General features: G+C 38.3%; 1 protein-coding gene across 21 annotated transcripts in view; it reads right to left on the reverse strand.

Annotated features, from left to right (window-relative positions):
- EPB41 (erythrocyte membrane protein band 4.1) overlaps positions 1–20,721 on the reverse strand; it is a 198,345-nt gene that overhangs the window by 56,282 nt on the left and 121,342 nt on the right. For all 21 annotated transcript variants that reach the window (XM_077775926.1, XM_077775916.1, XM_077775925.1 and 18 more), the window contains 5 exons: positions 18,415–18,633; positions 10,830–10,917; positions 7,222–7,374; positions 4,509–4,606; positions 1,802–1,974 (listed from right to left, as the gene is read on the reverse strand). In XM_077775926.1, the coding sequence (XP_077632052.1) occupies positions 1,802–1,974; positions 4,509–4,606; positions 7,222–7,374; positions 10,830–10,917; positions 18,415–18,633 (731 nt within the window). The remainder of the gene's footprint in view (positions 1–1,801; positions 1,975–4,508; positions 4,607–7,221; positions 7,375–10,829; positions 10,918–18,414; positions 18,634–20,721) is intronic.

Below are 20,721 nucleotides of genomic sequence, written 5' to 3' on the forward strand. Positions count from 1 at the left end.
ATGATCAAGCCTAGAAATAAATCTTGATTTTCTTTTCCTTGCCATTTCCAACACTTAATTTATCAGTAATTTTGTCAAGCCTATCTCCAAAATGTATCTCTGACCACTTTTCCCCTTCTTCATTAAAACAGCCCCTTTAAACTCAGGACAGTAGAGAAACATCAGAAAGAAAGAAGTATGACTTGCAATATGGAAGCATAAAAGTTCTACTGCTTGGGTAATCTCTTTTCCAAGTGTAGCTGACTCATTCTGGGTTCCTCTTAAACTGAGCAAGGTGTCTCTGATATATGTTCCCATCATGCAGTATGGACATATGACAGCATAATTTTGGATGATATGAAACAAAGTAATAATGGTGTGGCCAGAATATTAATGTCTTAATGGTACCTAATATTTTGTGGTCACTTATTAAGTGCCATTCATTGTGCTAAGTACCCTATATACATCATCTGATTTATTCTTCACAAAAACTCTTTAAGGCACAATTATATTACTGTCATGCCCATTTTATAGATGAGAAAACCGAGGCATGGAGATGAAGTAACTTGACCAAGAAGACAGATCGTAAATGCAGAGGTTGAGCTTGGAACCAGGTCTATCTGATTCCAGAACCCAAACCTTCGACTTCTGTAACATGCACCTTGCTTTTACAGCAGATATCATAGAGCTGGGTCCTGGTGAGTCCTTAATAAACAGAATCAACAATACTCTATTTTGGTTATTGCCTTCTGAAATTTTTATTAGCCACATAATGAATATGGCTTATTACTTTATTTCGGTAATAACTCTCAATCCTTGAGACAGAAAAATTCAGAAAGATCTTTTATTGTTATATACAATCATGAAACTTATGTATTTCCTATTTTATTTAAACAAAATTTAGAGACTCCAATAACACAACCGTTTTTTCTGTCTCTAACTGCCATATGACAAATGATCTAAACTTTTTAAAAAAATTTTTTTAATGTTTATTTATTTTTGAGAGACAGAGAGAAACAGAGTGTGAGTGAGGGAGGGACAGAGAAAGGGAGACACAGAATCCGAAGCAGAGTCCAGGCTTTGAGCTTTCAGCACAGAGCCTGACGTGGGGCTCGATCCCATAAACCGTGAAATCGTGACCTGAGCCGAAGTCAGGTGCCCGACTGAGCCACCCAGGCGCCCCTGATCTAAACTTTTTATATCACTGCTCTAGGGGCACCGGGATGGCTCAGTCGGTTAAGTGTCCGGCTTCGGCTTAGGTCATGATCTCATGGTTCATGGGTTCAAGCCCCGCGTTGGGCTCTGTGCTGACAGCTAGCTCAGAGCCTGGAGCCTGGAGCCTGTTTCGGATTCTGTATCTCCCCCTCTCTCTGACCCTCCCCTGCTCACGGTGCCACTCTCTCTCTCTCTCCGAAATAAATGAAACATTTAAAAAAATTTTTTAAATAAATAAATAAATCACCGCTCTAGTGGGTGAGACGTTTTTCCTCTTTCCTGCTTGAAAAAATAACTATTTAAAAACATTCAAGAGGGTTTTAGTTTAGTATACTACATTAGGTGTTCACTCTGTGGTAAAGACTCTGAATTCTAATTCTAGTGGTGTTCATCCACTATTATGTAGCAGTGGAACCTTGATCTAGTTACTATTCTCTCTGAACCCCAGGTCTCCTTTACTTAAGATGATCCCACTGAAACAATTAGTAAGATCCATTTCATTTACCACTGAGATTCTTTCATTTGGCTCCCTTACAGATAACCGTACTTCTTTTATCTCTCCCTAATGACTTAGGATCGCAAGAAGCCATTAATATCCAATACCAACCTCCATCAAGGCTCCGGGATGCCCGTTTGCTTGCTGTTCGCTCGAAGTGTGGGGCAGGCCTGTCAATCAGAGCACTAGCTTGCCTGGTCTGAGCTTGAGTCCGGCCACTGTATCGAAATTTGGATCCCAGTGCAAGAAATTTGCTTTTAGGAATGGTGTCTGTAGATGTCAGTCTAGGGAGGGAGAAAAACATAATTATATTATATATATTATTTCTCTCTAATGAGACTGTGAGATTAAAGAAATCACGAATTACTCATAGTTTTCTTACAATTAGTAAGACAATTCAAATCAAGCAATCATTTTATAATTCTACGTCATTTCTCAAAGCAACATGTATAATTTAATTGTGGCCTATATTAATAATATCATCATATATCCCTATAGATAGGGCTTTATGGTTTTCAAAGTGCTTTTATAGCACTGTAATATTTCCACTACATCTGTGTAATATTTTCACCATTTTATAGATATAAGAAGTTGAACTTCCAAAAAGAAGTTACTGCTTTAAGATCACATAGCTATAAAGAGGTTGGGCAGCAATGGGGTCCAAGCCTAGAACACTTTTTCCATTCTATTAAAATAATAATTTTGTCAGGGTGCCTGGGTGGCTCGGTTGGTTAAGCATCTGACTCTTGACTTTGGCTCAGGTCATGATCTCACGGCTCATGGGTCTGAGCCCCACATCAGTGCAGAGCCTGCTTGGGGTTCTCTCTCTCCTCCTCTTAGCGCCCCCCCTACCCCCACCAATAAATAAATATACTTTAAAAAAATCTTGAAAAAAAATAATTTTGTCAAATGCACTCTAAACTCAATTAGTTCCTATTAACCCATTTAATAGGTTATTTGGTGCATTTAACACAATTAGGAACACCATCTTCTTTCTGCGCTAAACCTGTAATCTCTTTTGCCATGGCATTTACTACATACACTGAACTAAAACAATCTATTTATCTGCTGGTCTCCACTACAAGCCTGTGGGCTCTCTATGGGTAAAGGATAAAGATTATGATTTATTTACCTTTGTGTTTTCACTCCTGGCATAGTGCCTGGCATGAATTTGCCACTCAATAAATGTTTGCTGAATAAATACATAAATTGCTATATCAAATACTACCAAAAAGAGAGTCCTTTCTCCCTTTGGGTTAGTTTATTTTAATTCAGCAAATATTTACTTTCTTTTGTTTGCTGAGGCATCACATATTAATATATTCTCTTTTTTTGATAAAACAGATTTAAATATGCTGTCTTACAAGTAAATACTTGGCTCTAGTTAAAGTCTATACCATAAATATCAAACATTCAAAAAACTCCTTCTCACCCTTACCCTTTTTGAAAACTCTATATTCTTGGTTTGGTTTTAAGGAAGAGGATGATAAAAGCACAGAGAAACATCCTAATGCCAATAATTAAGATTTCTTAACTGGTTATGAAGTATATCTTTATATTTATTCTGCAATGAGAATTAAAATGTTCTTTTCCCTGCTTTTTCTTCCTGTCCAGTGTGCTAGTGTGCTACGTATGATATGAAGATACAAATAGAAGTAAAAGATATCATGGTTGTCTCTCTTGAGAGCCATTCATAAAGAGCCAAGTGACACGAATCTTGGATTTGCTTCAAAACACTCTGGGAGGGAGTGGGAAGGAATGGGTAGGATACAGATGAAACAAGACTGGCCTTGAGGTGATAATATTTAGGCTGGGTGATAGATAACAAAGCTAGGTACAAGGGTAGTTCATTATACCACTTTCTTTACTATGTATGCAGTTTCACATAATAACATTTTCTTTAAAAGGCAAGGGGACGATAACTAGCTGGCTCTCCTTTCTTTCTTTTTAAGTTTATTTATTTATTTTTGAGAGAGAGGGCGAGTGGGGGAAAAGGGGAGGGGCAGAAAGAGAATCCCATGCCGAACAGCGCACAGAGCCTGACTCGGAGCTCAATCTCGCACATGGCGCCAAATCCAGAGTCAGATGTTTAACTGACTGAGCCACCCAGGTGCCCCCAGATGACTCTCCTTTCAATGCAGATAATTACTTGTCTAAGGTCTGTTTTCTCTGCTAGACTGATTATCCCCCCAGGACCGGGACTAGAACTGTCTTGTGGTATACTCTCAATGCCTACTCCAGTGCCTATACAAAGGGTAAGCGCACAGAAAATGTTTGGTAAATGACAACAAGGGGTTAATGATGTAGCCTCTTGAAAAGTAGAGCAGATTAAACTTTCTCCCATCTTCTGATTATCTGATACAACTGGGCTTCAAAGGTGGTTCTCTGTGTTTCTTTTCTGGGGTTGATTAGAGCCAAGATAATGATCAGCTTCCTACCTTTCACCTTCTAATATACCTGCCCCACAGAAAATAGTTAAGCATTGCTTAAGGAAATCCCATGTGGAGGTAAGTCAGGGTACTTCTCCCTGACAGACCGAATTTAGCTCGTAAGATGATCACAGAGTCCCTAGTAAATACAGATTCCGTTTCCCACTTCTTTTCTCCTTCCATCATACACAGAAAGGTGCTGTGGGAATGATGAGACATGGTTTTCAATCCAAGGGAAGAGAACTGGATTTATTTTGTCTTGCTTAAGATGATCTCACCTGAGCTCAATAGAAGAATGCCAGCCATACAAAGAAGGGAATTTCAATGGCAGGTTTAAAATAGAAACGTGCATAATTTATCCTTGAAAAATACTTAAGTGAGAACAATACCTGAAAAACGTGTGATGCTCTACACAGACTTTCCATAATTTCTTAGCTGCTCGGTAACTGGGAAGTTTGAATCCAATGGTACTTTCATATTGCTCTTGCTATAAAAACATGAATAAACATGAAACATGATTATTTGACTAAATGATACAATATCAGAAATAAGGTGTTACAGAAGAAGGCATGTGGATAAAAGAATTGGTTGAAATTTGAAAGTATCATTTCAAATTGTTTCCTACTTATCAACAGAAATCTACTCATTTAAGGCTCTTTCCACAGCAGGGAAGTCAGGGAATGCATCTTATATAATTTATGCATCTTATTTTGTTCAGCAACCCCCACCCCCCCAGACAGACAGACAAACAGACACACACACACACACACACAGTGTACATTTTTCTGAGACAGAATTAAGTCACCTTTTGATTGTCCAGACTATTTACTCTTCCTTAGTCACTGTTTGCATTTGGGACCAGGAATTGGGATAGATGATTCCTCCAATCAATCAATATTATTTTGCAATTATTTTTAGTAATAGGAGCTAAAGATTTTGGCTCAAACCAGATTCCTGAATTATTAATGTCATCTTTTTCCTTTGATTGACCACTAGTTTATCTGAGTATCTCTTTGAAGCAAACTATAACCTGACACGGATACTAGAAACACTGTCCTGCTAGTCTTTTGCCTCTTTGTTTCTATCTTATGCATACTTTGTAGGGTGGAAAAGAAACTGACATTTATTTTAGTGCCTGTTATTGCCAATAACACTATGATTAGATAGTGTCATGTATATTTTTACACATGAAGAAACTAAGATCAGAGAAGTTATAGTTGTAAGTGGCAGAACCAGATTTTCAGTTTCTACTATACCATGTTACTATTAGATCACTTACTGTAGACATATTACACTTCTCAAAATCCTACTGTTGTTTGTAAATGCTTTCCTAAAGAATCCTGTGTTTTAGTATGCATTATACAGGTGGCATTCAAAAATGAGACAGGTCTCTGTCTCTCAAAAAAATGAATAAATGCTTTAAAAAAAAACATTAAAATGTAAGATTGGTTAGGGATAGACTCTTTTATTCACTATTATATTCCTAGACCCTAGAAATATAATTTCTTTGCTGGCCCAAAGAAAGCCCTCAATAAATATTTGGTGACTGAATGACTCTTAGATTTGAAACTTTTGAGGGAAGACACTGATTTCTCGTTGTTAGGCACAGGTAAGTCATTTTGGTATTAAATAAATGCTTCATTGAGCTTATCCAAGATTTTTAAGGCTGCACATCCAGTGTTTCTGAGTTAAAATAATGAGCCATTTTTCACCAGCAGATGGTGATACACACACAAAAAAAGCCACATTACATTAGTGCACTGCTTTCCTGTTTCAAGCTTTTACAGCTGTCATCTCATGTGACCTTCAAATCAACCGTGACAGAGAAGGTATTATCCCACTTGAATGATAAGGAAGCTGAGGCTTAGACTGTCCTGGGTATTTTGCTTAGTAGGTGGTAGAGGCAGAGTCGGAGGTAGAACTTTGTAAAATTTAATTCTTACTTAAACAATGTTTTATTGTGCCATGATAGCTGTTTAATGTAAAAGTTAAGTTTGGCCAGCATTAGTACATCCTGAATCTTCAACACCAACTAATAACTGAGTTGTCTGGCACAAAGTTGAATATCCAACTCTACTAAAAATCTAGAACTTGACCTAGAATACATTCTCAGTAACCACTAGAAGCTACACATACAAATAAATCTTAATTATATGAGGTAAGGTGTAGGTGGTGCAAAACAGGAGTATCTTAACCCCACAATTTAAAAATCTCCTGCTACTTAGTTTATAAATATTTATAAATATTTTTCCATCAAGATTTTACCTGGAGTAAACAAGAAACAAGTTTATCAATCCAAGATTCACTTTTGGCCATGGTATATTTACTCCCTTAAAGAAAAATGTCCAGAAGATCAGCAGTAAGGAAGATAAGAAGCATCATGGGGCTGATTAATTTAGAAAACAATTATCAGGGGCGCCTGGGTGGCTCAGTCGGTTAAGCGTCCGACTTCGGCTCAGGTCATGATCTCACTGCTCATGGGTTTGAGCCCCACGTTGGACTCTGGGCTGACAGCTAGCTCAGAGCCTGGAGCCTGTTTTAAATTCTGTGTCTCCCTCTCTCTCTGACCCTCCCCTGTTCACATGATCTCTCTCTCTCTCAGAAATAAATAAAAAACAAAAAAAAAAAAGAAAACAATTATCAGCTCCTGAATAGTAAGCTACAGAGAGACTGCTTATTTACTTATTTCATTTAGAGAGAGAGTGGGGCAGAGCCAGAGAGAAAGAGAGAGAGAGAGAGAGAAAGGGACAGGGAGAGGGTGGGGAGAAGGAAAGGAAGAGAGAGAGAGGAAGGCGAGGGAGAGGGAAAGTGAGGGAGAGAGAGAGATAGAGAAAGAGAGAGACAGAGAGAGAGAGAGACAGAGAGAGAGAGAGAGAATCTTAAGCAAGATCCATGCTTAGCATGGAGCCCAATGCCAGGCTCAATCCCACATCCCTGGGCTCATGACCTGAGTCGAAATCAAGAGACAGATACTCAACCTACTGACCCACCCAAGTATCTCAAGAGATCTCTCAGATGACGTAACAAGGAAAATGGGAATGAAAAGGTATTTTCAACATGGTCTATGTTTTATTCAGGAGGAAAGAAGCATGAATCATGTACCTCTCCGGGCCGAATCTTGATGAAAAAGCTGCTACGTTTGTAAGAAATCTTCAGCACTTTGGGCCAAGGAAAGCGGTTAATTCTCAACTTATCTTTATAAACCAGAAGGCCACTAGAGCAGACACCTAAGATGATATCCACTCCCTCCAAGTCCTGAAAAATAAAGTGTTAGCAGTTCAGTGTTCAGCAAAGCATTCAACACACTGCTGACTCTTATTTGATAACTTGAAGATATCAATAACCAAAAACACAAAGCATACACTAAAAAGTAAGGCTTAACCCGAGAATCAGAATCCAGGGGACTATTCAGTCCATCTAACAGTGTTCCTATACCACCCACTGCGAGTGAACATCTGCTCTTCTCCTATCCAAGAAACATAGACATGCACACATCTTACCCACCGAAGGAACTAACTGCTGTAAGGAACAATATAGCCACCACTGCCACTCCCCAAAGCTGTTGTGAAATGTCAGGGGGCTTGCACCTCATCTAACTTTATAACACTTCTCCCATAAAAGTGAGCCTCTGGGGGCGCCTGGGTGGCTTAGTCGGTTAAGCGTCCGACTTTCGCTTAGGTCATGATCTCGCGGTTCGTGGGTTCGGGCCCCGCGTCGGGCTCTGTGCTGACTGCCAGCTCAGAGCCTGGAGCCTGTTTCAGTCTGTGACTCCCTCTCTGTCTGACCCTCCCCTGCTCACGCTGTCTCTCTCTCTCTCCTAGAAATAAATAAAAAAAAAAAAAAACATAAAAAAAAAACAAAAACTGAGCCTCTGTATCCTCCAAAAAGGTGCTCCTTAATAATCTAAAAAGAGACACTAATCTACTTTTACCAGGCCTGTCTGCATATGAAAATTCTAAGGTAAACATTCATGTTCTTATTTTGGTCTCCCAGGGCTAAAATACTCAAACTTGTCACTATCATAATCAGTAAATAATTATTCTGGTAGTTACAGTAGCTACCTATGTCCTGTACATGTATGCTTAAGTCAGTAGACCACATGACTTCTAGAGGCTAGGGCTGAGGCTTATGTCTACTAGCAAATATACATGCACAATTATAATTCTTGGGGTTTTTTTTATGATAATGTGGCCACTCATCCAAAAATCATGATAAGTATGGGCACCTGGGTGGCTCAGTCGGTTAAGTGTCCGACTTCGGCTCATGTCATGATCTCGCGGTTCGTGGGTTCGAGCCCTGCGTCGGGCTCTGTGCTGACAGCTAGCTCAGAGCCTGGAGCCTGCTTCAGATTCTGTATCTCCCTCTCTCTCTGACCCTCCCCTGCCTATGCTGTCTCTCTCTCTCTCTCTGTCAGAAATAAATAAAACATTAAAAAAATTCAAAATCATGATAAGTAAAGGAGTTATCTTCCTACATAAACTCAGTATGGAGAATCCCAGACTTTGTAGTTACTGATGTTAAGTATATTAAATTATAAATATCATCCCAAAGTCAAGAGGGAACAGCAAGATAGGATAAAGACATATTTATATGCTTCCTTAGTAATTTTTAAAATTAAATATATATTAATCATCCCTGTCTGCTAATAAGGAAAATAAATTTCACCTGAATACATCTCTACAGACAATTATTTATATAGGTAATCAAAACCTAGAATTAAATGTTTCGTGACTACTCCTTTCCCCTAAATGAGTATAGAGAAACACGTTAATGCCATATGTGTTATGAACAAGAAAAACTGAGAAGTAAAAATTATAAACAGCCCCAACTCAATGACTATATAACTGAGAATTTCCCAGAAAATGCCCTCTTAAATTCTTAAAGCCTGTGGGTATGACTACATCTCTCTCTTAATTATATGTTTTGGAGAAACAATTTGCTTTACAACATTTGGGAAAGGAAGATGCTGCCTGACTTCTTCATCTATTCCTGATAATTATGGCATTGGTATCAGCCTGCAGCATCAACTGAGAAGCAAAACCAAACAATTTCAGTTCTGATGTTCCTACCATCTATTTTAGAGATTCATAGAAGTACCCAGCCCAAAACAATCCAGAGCAATATTTTAAGAAAAAAAAACAAAACACTAACATGCAATGAAATTTTATTAGAATTAACAGACTCTAATAAAGAACAAAAAATCTTCAGATACCAGATTTTCAGGGTGGAAGAAACATGAAAGGTCATATTAGTCCAATCACACAGCAGATGTTTGAATGTCCTTTTCTAAATTCCTACCAATAGATTATTGACCGATCCTGGAATAGTTCCAGTGACAGAACACTCGCTATGGAATGAGGTAGTCCATTCCATCTTAGAATAGCTCCGTTAGGCAGTCTGTCAAACCGAGCTGAGTAATATTTCCCTGTAATTTTCATTTTCCCAGCTCTAGCTTTATACTTGGAGCCATAGTGAAATGTCTACTTCACACAGTTATCCTTCAAATACACAAAGACAGGTGCTATGTCTCCCCTAAACTTTCTCCTCTGTGAGCTAAGTATCTCTATTCCTTTGCTTTCTCACTGGACATGGTTTTGAGCCCCCTCATTATGCATCCTAGTTAAGTTCCCCCAAATGAGCTTCATATCGGGGCACCTGGGTGGCTCAGTCCGTTAAGTGTCCAACTTAGGCTTGGTTCATTATCATGGGTTCGAGCCCCACATAGGGCACTGTGCTGATAGCTCAGAGCCTGGAGCCTTCTTTGGATTCTGTGTCTCCATTTTTCTCTCCCCTCCCCCCACTCGTGCTCTCTCTCTCTCTCAAAAAAAAAAAAAAAATTAAAAAATATTTTTTTAATTCTAAAACTAAAAACAAAAAAATGAACTTCATATCATTCCTTGAGCCCATTCCCTCACAAATTCCTCACATACACACACCCTCACCAACCTCAGCCACTTCAGTAGCTGAAGATGAGAGAAATCAAGCAACTTCCCTTAAATATTCTGTTAGGTTATATGAGGCAGAACAACCATTAAAGCTCAAGTTTACAATTCCTAACCCAGTAGTTTCCAACTGAACCACTGTGGTTTATCCCACGTCCATTAGAATCACCTGGAAAGTTTACAGAAAGAGCTTACAGACAGAGATTGCTGGGCTCCACCTGCAGTATTTCTGATTCCACAAGTCTGGGATGGGGCCTGAAATGTGTCTAACAAGTTCCTAGATGATGCTAAATGTTGGTTACAAGGCCACACTTTGAGAGCCACTACCTTAAGCCAATGGTTCCCAGGTGAGATTCAGGTGTGAATGAGAGTGATTTGAGATGTTCAGTAAGCTTGGAGATCTAGCGTTTTGTTCAAAGCAATTCAGTAAATCTGGGAGGAGCTTGAGAATCTGTATACTTAGTAAATGTTCCAGGTGATTCTGATGTAGGTGATGTTGGCTGCCATATTTATATTTTCAAATGCATCTGCATTTTAGGAAAATATCACTTCTGCTCTAGGTGCTATATCTTTGGTCCTCAGAGGGGCCTGGACGTGAAACTGTATTCTGATGGTGGGATTGCAAAGGGGCAATTCAAATTATACACTTAAAATTCTAAAAAGAACTATCTTTTTTCAGTGTTTCGTAATACCCCAGATGAAAGTTGGTAACATTATATGACCCAGGTCTAATACATACTCATTAATAAAGGCCAAAGTTATCATTACCTTTGCTTTATGAAGGTCAACACCATACATAGACAACTTTTTGGCATTCTCAAGAAATTCCAGGTCAGCCTGAGCTGGAGTCATGGACCTTTGGTAGAATAAAAATCGAAAATTCAGCATCACAGTGCCAACATCTACAATCATAACACTCATATATTAGTTGCACTTCATAGAAACACACAAACACATATATACCAATATGTACATGGACATGTTTTGTAGTCCTGAAAGAATACCAGGGAAAAGGATTCTTATCACTACCTGTGTCTAAATCACTGAAATATACCTTAGTAAAAGAGATCTCGGAGAAAAACAAAGTCACCAAAAAGCTATTAGAAAAAAAGGTTTCAAAACTAATCTTGCTTAACTGTTTCCTTAAAGCTTCCACCGTCCGTTCTACCCCTCCCTCTCCTCAGACTGTTTCTCTAACACACACAAACTCCTCCCACTAATTCTTCTTGCCAAGGAGGCGACCAAACTAAATCCTCTGAGGGCATGGTACAATTTACAATATCCTCTTAGCTGCCTCTTTCTCTCTGTACTCCTGAATTATTATGGAAATTAAACCGGAGGGCAGCTGAAGTTACTTAACTGGCGACTCTTAATGGGGGCAGGCTTGATGAAAAGAAAATTTCTGGTAACAGATGGTGTTCTGCCCACTGATCTAAACAAAATAAATTGGTTAATAGAAGCATGTAGATAATGGGGCTGCTTTCTCTGCTATTAAGATGTCTTCATTACTAGGCATATAATGAATTAGATGTGTTTGAAAACAGTCTCACTGTCTAAATGCTCACTGTGATGTTCTTTCCTTCTTCTTTATAACTTTCTCCTCTTTTGAAAAGTGCTCATGAGCTGTTACATTGAGCTCTGAAGAAACAGATATCACTCCTAGTGCCACATAATTCAGGCCAATCGAATATAACTTCATACTATCAATAATGCCGCCACCCCTCCACTAAAGAAAAACCAAGTAAATGCCTGTTTCCCGGAGGACTGCCTTAAACTATACAGAGCAGCAGTGGCCTGCCTATTCATTTAATGGAAAAAAATCTCTTCTAAACCCATCTGTCTTTACTCTCATTAAAAAGAACAAAGGGTTCCTTGGAACAATAACCAAAATCTCAGGAGAGAGGATGCAGATCTGATAATGACTCAGCCTCCTTAAATAAACTTTTTTTTCACAAGCACGAAATCATCACACCTGAATTCTATTTACTAATAGAGCTAAAAGTGAAGACACAAAAAGGAGAGTGGGAAAATTAACACATATGCAAGTCTGTGTATTCAAGTCACTAAAAACATCTCAGGAAAGTTTTATAGGGTTGTTTTCCCTATAGGTTGTTTTCTCCCCATATAAGTTACACACTTTTCTAGTTAAGGTTACTCCCAATCATTTTATAGCTGTTGTTGTTGTTGTTGTTGTTATTGATGGCTTGAATTTTAGGTTGTTGTTTTTTTTTTAATTTTAGGGTTTTGTAGCTGGATTGGAGCTTGAAGATTATAGAGTCCAACGCTTTGATTTTGCTGATGAAGAAATAGGCCCTCAGGGATAACATAGTTACGGGCAAGCTGTGACTCTAAGTTTAAGACAGGAGGCTTTAGTTAGGACTCAAGTCGCATTATTCAAGTTGGAATCATGCGTCCTGCACTTGAGAGTGGTGACCTGGTGTCTCCCTCTATCCCCTAACTATAAAGTAAGATTCATAATAATACCTAATTCCAGAGACTAGGATAGGCAATGACTTTTTTTTATCTTTACTAATGAATGAATGTGATTAGTAGGATAAAATGAGATAATGGTTGTGAAACTGCTCTGCAAAATATTAATGTTTATTATTATTGCAACTTTAGGTTTCTGATGATGGTACAGTGGAACATTTACACATAATTCATAAAAGAGAAATAACTTTGATCACTTGAACTTGAAAGCAAATTTTAAAATATTAAATGAGGCAATCATGATAAAATCTTCTCTATCCTTATTCCTCCAACTCTAAGGGACATTATTAATGGGGTGAATTTAAATACAGATTTCAATTTCAAACTATGTAGTTAAAGGCTTTTCTAAGTAAGCATGCTTTAAAATTATATTAAGGGCAGAGGTACCTAGCTGGCTCAGTCGGAAGAGCATATGACCCTTGATCCCAAGGTCATGAATTCTAGCCCCCTATTGGGTATAGAGATTACTTAAATAATTATATATTTTAAAAATATAAATAAATTATATTAAGAGCAAGTAGTAAGAAGAGATCTTTAACTTTAAACCTATGAATTTCCTTGTTAATTGAAAATAATACTTATATTTGAAATTTGGCTGATGTTTGCATTAAAAATTTTTACTATAATTTAAACATTTTTGACACACACTTAAACTTAAAAGTTACTTACAATGCAAATAGTTTTTTCCTGAACTGAGAGCAAACTGTCAACCTGATGACCCATTACGCCCAACACTTTAATGTGTAATTCCTACAAACAAGGACAGTCTTCTAGGTAATCTCAATACAACCATCAAAAGCAGGAATACCTTTTAACACCTTACTGCTATCTAATCCTCAGACCCCACTCAAGTTTAGCCATTTGTTTAAAAAATGTTCTGTACAGTGGTGTCTGGGTGGCTCAGTTGGTTAAGTATCTGACTCTTGATTTTGGCTCAGGTCATGATATCACGGTTAGTGAGTTCGAGCCCCACATTGGGCTGTACACGGAGAGTGCGGAGCCTGCTTGGGATTCTCTCTCTCCCTCTCTCTCCCCTGCTTGCACTCTCTCTCTCTCAAAATAAATAAACTTTTAAAAAAATGTTTTGTAAAGCACAAAGGCCCAGCTTAGTGAGCATTAGGAGTTTCATCGAGTTTGTGTCTCTAGTCTTCAGTCTAGAACAGTTCCTTAATCTCTCCTGGACTTCCATAATCTTGACCTTGTAAGGATCATAGGCCAGTTATTCTATGGAATGCCCCTCAGTTTGGGCCTGATGTTTCTCCACAAATTGATTCAGGTTTTGCATCTTTGACAAGAATAGCACAGAAGTGGCTCTGTGTTCTCACTGCATCCTATCAGGTGGTAGGTACACAATTTCAATTTGTCCCCTCAAGATGATGCTAGGCTTCTCCATTGTGCAATTCCTATTTATCTTCTTGTAACTGATAACAATTTTGTGGGAATGTATTTTGAAACCTTTGAATATCCTATTCCTTATTAAACTTTCAATTTATTCCTTTGTATCAGTATGGAATCAGAAATTCTCACTTTATTCAATGCAATAATAATCAGTTCTCTTCTCCTTATTTTAGTGCTTAAATTGGACCAGATTTGGCCAGTGGGAGTCTCTCCAAGTTGGATTCTGTATCCTTCTGATCACTTGTTTTTTAAGCACCTCCTTCTGAAACCATGTAGAGTTAGAGTATGTTAGTACATATGTATATATGTGTATATGTGTGTGTGCGCCTATTTATACATCTATCTATCAGAAATCATGAGTTAGCATTGAAATTTCCAGTTTTAATAAAATACCACAGGGTTTTTCCCTTTCCATACTGTGTATCACCCTTTACTGACAGTAAGAACTCTGATTCTCATTATCATTAATATACTAATTTGATCAACCCCTTGTATATAACCAATCTCTCATTGTTGCCACTGACTCCTCCCCTACATGGATGCCTTCTTCACCTTGACTGGATTCTGAACTCTCCATGCTGAGCTACTCCCCACACAGGGATGCCCTCATTACCTCACTCAGGTTCTGACTTCTAGTGGTAGGCTATCTTCCACTGGACATGGACATCTTCTTCACCCTGCCCAGGTTTCAACACCCTGCATCAGGTACCATCCTGTGTGGATGGCCTCCACCCAATGCAGGCCTTACCCCCACAAGGATGCCCTTCTCAATCTGCTCTGCCTCTGATAACTACCACCATGTGCCCGCTTCATGCTGTTTGAGCTCTGGCTCCTCATGCCAGGCTGGCCCCTTACCCATGAATAACTCTCTCCACCCTGCTTAGACCTCAATATCCCCAGCCAGACTGTCTCTCTGCATGAATGACTATTTTCCTCTATGCTACCTAATGGCAAAACAAAATTGTTTCAGGAAGCTTCTTCTGATTATAAAAATCGTACAGATTCATTGTATGAGAACGTGGGAGGAAATAACGAAAATCCCTTATAATCCCACTACTCACAGAACTGTACATGTAAATACAACACATTTATTTTATAAATTTAATACCACAAATTAAATTTAAATTATTTTCACCTTAAAATTTTAAAGATCATAGGGGCGCCTGGGTGGCTTAGTCGGTTAAGCGTCCGACTTCAGCTCAGGTCATGATCTCACAGTTCGTGGGTTCGAGCCCCGCGTCGGGCTCTGTGCTGACAGCTAGCTCAGAGCCTGGAGCCTGCTTCTGATTCTGTGTCTCCCTCTTTCTCTGACACTCCCCTGCTCATGCTGTCTCTCTCTCTCAGAAATAAATAAAACATTTAAAAAATTTTTTAAAGATCATAGTTTCTCCTAAATTTTCCAAGACTCCTGAAATCTTGGAAAACTAGCTGGGAAGAGGTTAGATATCTCTAAACCATTAGGAATTTATTCAGTACCACCTCATAATTTACAACTTGAAAGAACTGCAAACTTACAAAAGCATCTAACCAGAGAGGTTTGGCACTGGTTAAGTCCTGCTCATTAAAAAGAGAAACTAAAACAAAGTTTCTCTGTATTTATTTTGAGCAAGTGTGGTCCGGATACAGAGCCATTCAGTGAGTCCCAATGTTATGTGACAGCCTTTTAATAATGTTTGTTGCATCTCCTAATTAAGGGCTGAGATTTCAGATAATTAAGTGGGGGACAACTGACAAGTTTACATACTTTCCTAGTACCCATAAATGGAGGGCAATTCATTTTAAAGGTTGATTTGCTAGTATAAATTTAAAGTTAATTATAGCTTCAAAGTCTCTGTCTGGGCAAAGGGCCACCAACTAAGGGTTCCATGTTTATAGGCAGTCTTCTATTTATCTGAGAACAGGATGGTATTTGCTTGTACTTTTCGATGCATAGTAAGCCTCAGCAGAAGGTTCTCTGGATTATTTAAAGTGCCATGTTGTTGGACATAATTAAATTTTCCATCGGCTTTCTGTTTGTAAAGCATGCCAATCTTTCCGAAAAGGAGCAAGTAACTTCCAAGATGACTTACCTCTCAATTTTCTAGTCATGGAGATCTATTACTACTTAATTTCTATTCATACACCTAACAGAACATCAACTGGACCATATCCACCTGTCTCTTGAGATCATTTCACTTATTTGGGCTTAAATTCAGTTAAGTTACAAAAAGTAGTTCTCTAAACCCAGATTCACAGGCATCACTTGTAAAATGGGGTTAGGAATTATTATGCTAAAAAATACTCTCACTGTATACTAGTCACTATGCTAATCACTTCACATTTTTAACATTCACAAAATTCCTATCATTACCCTTATTTTTCAGATGAGAAAACTGATGCTCAGAGGGCTTGTGCAATTTCCTAAGAGACATAAAACTACTAAGGTACAGAGTCTGAACTCAAAGTAAGACAGGCTGATTCCAGAGCCCATGCTTCCATCTCATTGTCTAGGTCGGTGGCTCTCAAACTTTGGCCTTAGGATCTCTTCACTCTCAACACTTACTAAGGGTTCCAAAGAGCTTTTCTTTATGTGGGTTATATCTACCAATATTTACTACATTAGAAATTAAAACTAAAAGGGGCGCCCGGGTGGCTTAGTTGGTTAAGCGTCCGACTTTTGCTCAGGTCATGATCTCGCGGTTCGTGGGTTCGAGCCCCGTGTCGGGCTCAGTGCTGACTGCCAGCTCAGAGCCTGGAGCCTGTTTCGGAGTCTGTGTCTCCCTCTCTCTCTGACCCTCCCCTGCTCACGCTGTCTCTCTCTCTCTCTCTCTCCTAGAAATAAATAAAACATTAAAAAAAAAAAAGAAATTAAAACTAAGAAAAATGTTTTAATGTTTATTAAATCTTTAAAGAATAATAATAAACTCATATTTTAACATTCATAACTTTTGTGTATGTGAAAAATAACAATATTTTCCTAAACTGTAGTAAAGAAAAGTGACATTATTTCACATATTTACAAAAGTTTTAAATGTCTGGCTTAGAAGACAGCTGGATTCTCCTAACTCTCACTAACATAACTCAGGGTACTAACTCAAGGCCAAGATCAGCCATTCATGTTAATAAGCTAAGGCAGGCTGTAAAATTTAGCCACAGCAAGTCACTCAAATAACAATGGGATGTACAGTAGAAAGAAACACAAATTATTCTGGCACTTTAATATTAGCTAACACTGGGGCGCCTTGGTGGCTTAGTCGATTAGGCTTCTGACTGGGTTTCGGCTGGGGTCATGATCTCATGGTTCATGAGTTCAAGCCCTGCAACTGGCTCTGTGCTGACACTGTGGAGCCTGCTTCGGATTCTCATTCTCTCCTCCTCTCTCTGCCCTTTTCTTGTTCACACTGTCTCTCTCAAAATAAATAAATTAAATTTAAAAAATATTAGCTAACACTTGAGTAATTTTGACAATGTGTAAGACACTGTATTAAGTTTTTCCACACAGTATCTTTTCTAATCCTAGCCATTGCCCTATTTACTCTGAGGTAATCATCTCCATAGGACGTTAAAGGAACCTGAGGCTTGGGGCACCTGGGTGGCTCAGTTAAGAGCATGGCAGAGAGAGGAGGAGAGAATGAGAATCCCAAGCCGGCTCTGCACTGTCAGCACAGAGCCAGTTGCAAGGCTTGAACTCATGAACCATGAGATCATGACCCCAGCCAAAACTCTTGATTTTGGCTCAGGTCATATGATTTCGCAGTTCAAGCCCCACATCGGGCTCTGCTCTTATAGTGTTGAGCCTGTTTAAAAGTCTCTGTCTCCTTCTTCCTGTCCCTCCCTGACTCGCTCATTCTCTCAGTCTCTCTCTCAAATAAACAAACATTAAAAAAAAAAAAAGTAACCTGAGGCTTGGAGAGGTTAAGTGAATAACTCGGGGTCACAAGGTCAAGACCCAGCAGAGCCAAGATTTAACCCAGCCCAGTCCTTGCTTTTGATCACTGTATGATGATACCTCCCAACATTACCAACAATTTCCATGAGAAAAAGCACTGAATTCAATCAAGACTTTTAAAAATACCTTCAGGGGTTTCATGGGTCCTCTGAAGTTTATCCATGTACATATATCCTAAGAACCCTGCTTTAAAGATCTTAAAGTATCTAAGATGGCATAATAATTTTAAAATCTGAAAAAAAGGTAACAATAGCTAACATTTACTGAGAACCTACTATGTACCAGACACAGTGTTTAGTGCTTTACATATATTGCCTCATTTAGTTTTCACCCTACAATGCAACACCTACTACTCCGATGAGAAAACAGAGGCTCCAAGGGCTTAAATGACCTTCTCAAAGTCAAACAGTGGAGGGGATCGAGCTGACTCTCTACAGCACCACATTCCCTCCAAGACAAATACCAAATCAAAACCAGGTCAAGGGCTTAAACTTATTGCCAAAACAAACAGAAAAAAAACCCTGGAGACATATTTACCTGTATGACTTATGCAGTTCCATGACCTTCTCTTCAAGTTCCTTGGTCTGATTTGGGGCCAGTTTAAAATCACTAACATAATCTGCACCATGAAGTTCCGGGTCATAGTCCCCCAGCTCAGACTGGATGGTGTAAGAACCTAATAATGCTAAGGTTGCAAAGGAACAGGGCAGACGTCCCGTAACTATGTCCTTTCGAAGTTGGAGGCATAGATAATATCTACAGCCAAGAGAGAAAAAAATGTTACTGGGTCAGCACCACCAACAACAAAATATAGAGAAAGAGGAAGAAAGGGGGATTGAGAGGGAGGGATGGAGGGAGGAAAACAAGACAGATGAAGTAAATATGAGATAATGCTAATAATTGTTCAACCTAGGTAGTGGGTATACGGTTGCTCATCATACTAGTATTTCTTCTTTTGTGGGTTTAAAATTTTCCCACATAAAAACTTAAAAAAAAACAACACCCTTTAAATATGTTGGACTCATGTTTGGAAGGCAATTTAAAAAGAAAAGAAGTTGCTAAGAGAGTAGATCTTAAAAGCTCTCATCACCAGAAAAAAACATTTTTGTAAGTATGTGTGGTGATGGACGTGAACGAGACCTATTGTGATCATTTCATAATATAGGCAAATATTGAATCATTATGTTGCACATTTGAAACAAATACACTGTGTGTCAATTATATCTTCAATAACAAGAAAGAAAGAAAAGATACTGGGAAAAGTCTGAAGGAGGCAAAGAAATTAATATTTTATTGATTTATTAAGTACCATATACACATAAATTATCTCATGACAAAACTTGTGAGTTAAGTATCATTCCCAGATTAAAGATAGAGAGGCAGTTTCAAACACTAAGCTTGCTCAGTGTCGTATAGTAATAAAGACTGGCTCCAAAACTGGACTCCTTGTATCATACTGCTTTGCCAAATATGTAGATATTGTCCCTCATATACAAAGATGACATTATTGACACACTTTTACTAGGATCTGAACATTTTCAGATATTTACTCTTCAAGATAGGCTAAGGTGCATAGAGTCTTCCATTCACTATCAACTTGTAAGACTAATTCCACCAGTGTACTACATTGTTGGGAATTCAAACTGGAGTTAAAATTGTTCAGTAGAACAAACAACCAAGTGCCCCTACATATGTTAGGCATTCATCTCCATCAGTATAATGTTTACACTTGTGATCCTGATCTCCTTAGCACTTTTTCTAATTGAGTCGACCAATATAAACTGTTTTACCAAACAGGAAAGCTGGGAGATATGATTAAATTGAAAATTCCTGTATTAATTAGAATTATATCCTTGCTTAGACCATAATAAGATGTTGAATAATACAGATATTAACATTCATTTTGCTACCTATAATTAGGCACTACATACATGTTTTAAAAAAAAGAGGAATGCCAACCAAATCACAAGAATCTTAATCTCCTCTAAAATGTGGATAATTAGCAAAAAATTTCAGGGATTTGTATTGTTTTATACACAACCTCAATGAAGATGAATAAGAAGCAACTCTAAGAGACAAAAATATTACATGTGAAAATGAAATAATCAAAACAATTTTTTCGGGCCAGAGAGGACATCTCAACTTCAAGAATGTACTAAGGATTACCTAGACAAAGAATTTTTTTTTTTTTAATTTCACAGTACAGTAAAACCTTAAGTAACTTGTTTTGTGAGTGAGCAAATATTTCTAATAAATTTTAACTTGATAAACAAGCGATGTCTTGCAATACGAATAGTACATGATGCAGAATGTCACATGATGACAACTGAGCTAATGTTCTCTCTCTTGCTGCAGGATTGTGGGTGATCGCCTCTCATGCTCTGATGCTCAGTCTCAGGCCATGGTATCTGGTCGAAATCAGTGATTTTTCAGAACGTTGGAAGGTGTCCACCACTGGCACTAGTGTATTTTTTTTCACTTCAAAGCACCGATGGACAGTCCTTTGCTTTTCCATACAAGAGTAAGCTTAGGAATGCTTTGCTTCATTCTAGGTCAGGCTGCCTGCAGATATAGACCCCTTCCTTGCTGCCTTACTGCCAGTTAAATTAAGTAGAGTAGATGACAAGAGTTTATTAATACTGTAGTCAACATCTGTGTAAGCATATACAATAACCCCTAGGCAGAAAAAGGTTGAAAAGAAAGGTGGTAATAAGAAGGAGATTATTACAGTGGAAGTTAAAAAGGAAATTATTGAGAAGTATGAACAAGGTATGCAAGTGGCTGAAATTGCAAGATTTTATAGGAAGTCTACGTCTGCATCTCGTCTGGAGAAGAGGAGGAGGA

This window comes from Crocuta crocuta, unplaced genomic scaffold, assembly GCF_008692635.1.
Source record: "Crocuta crocuta isolate KB4526 unplaced genomic scaffold, BGI_CrCroc_1.0 scaffold127, whole genome shotgun sequence".
Classification (NCBI taxonomy): Eukaryota; Metazoa; Chordata; class Mammalia; order Carnivora; family Hyaenidae; genus Crocuta; species Crocuta crocuta.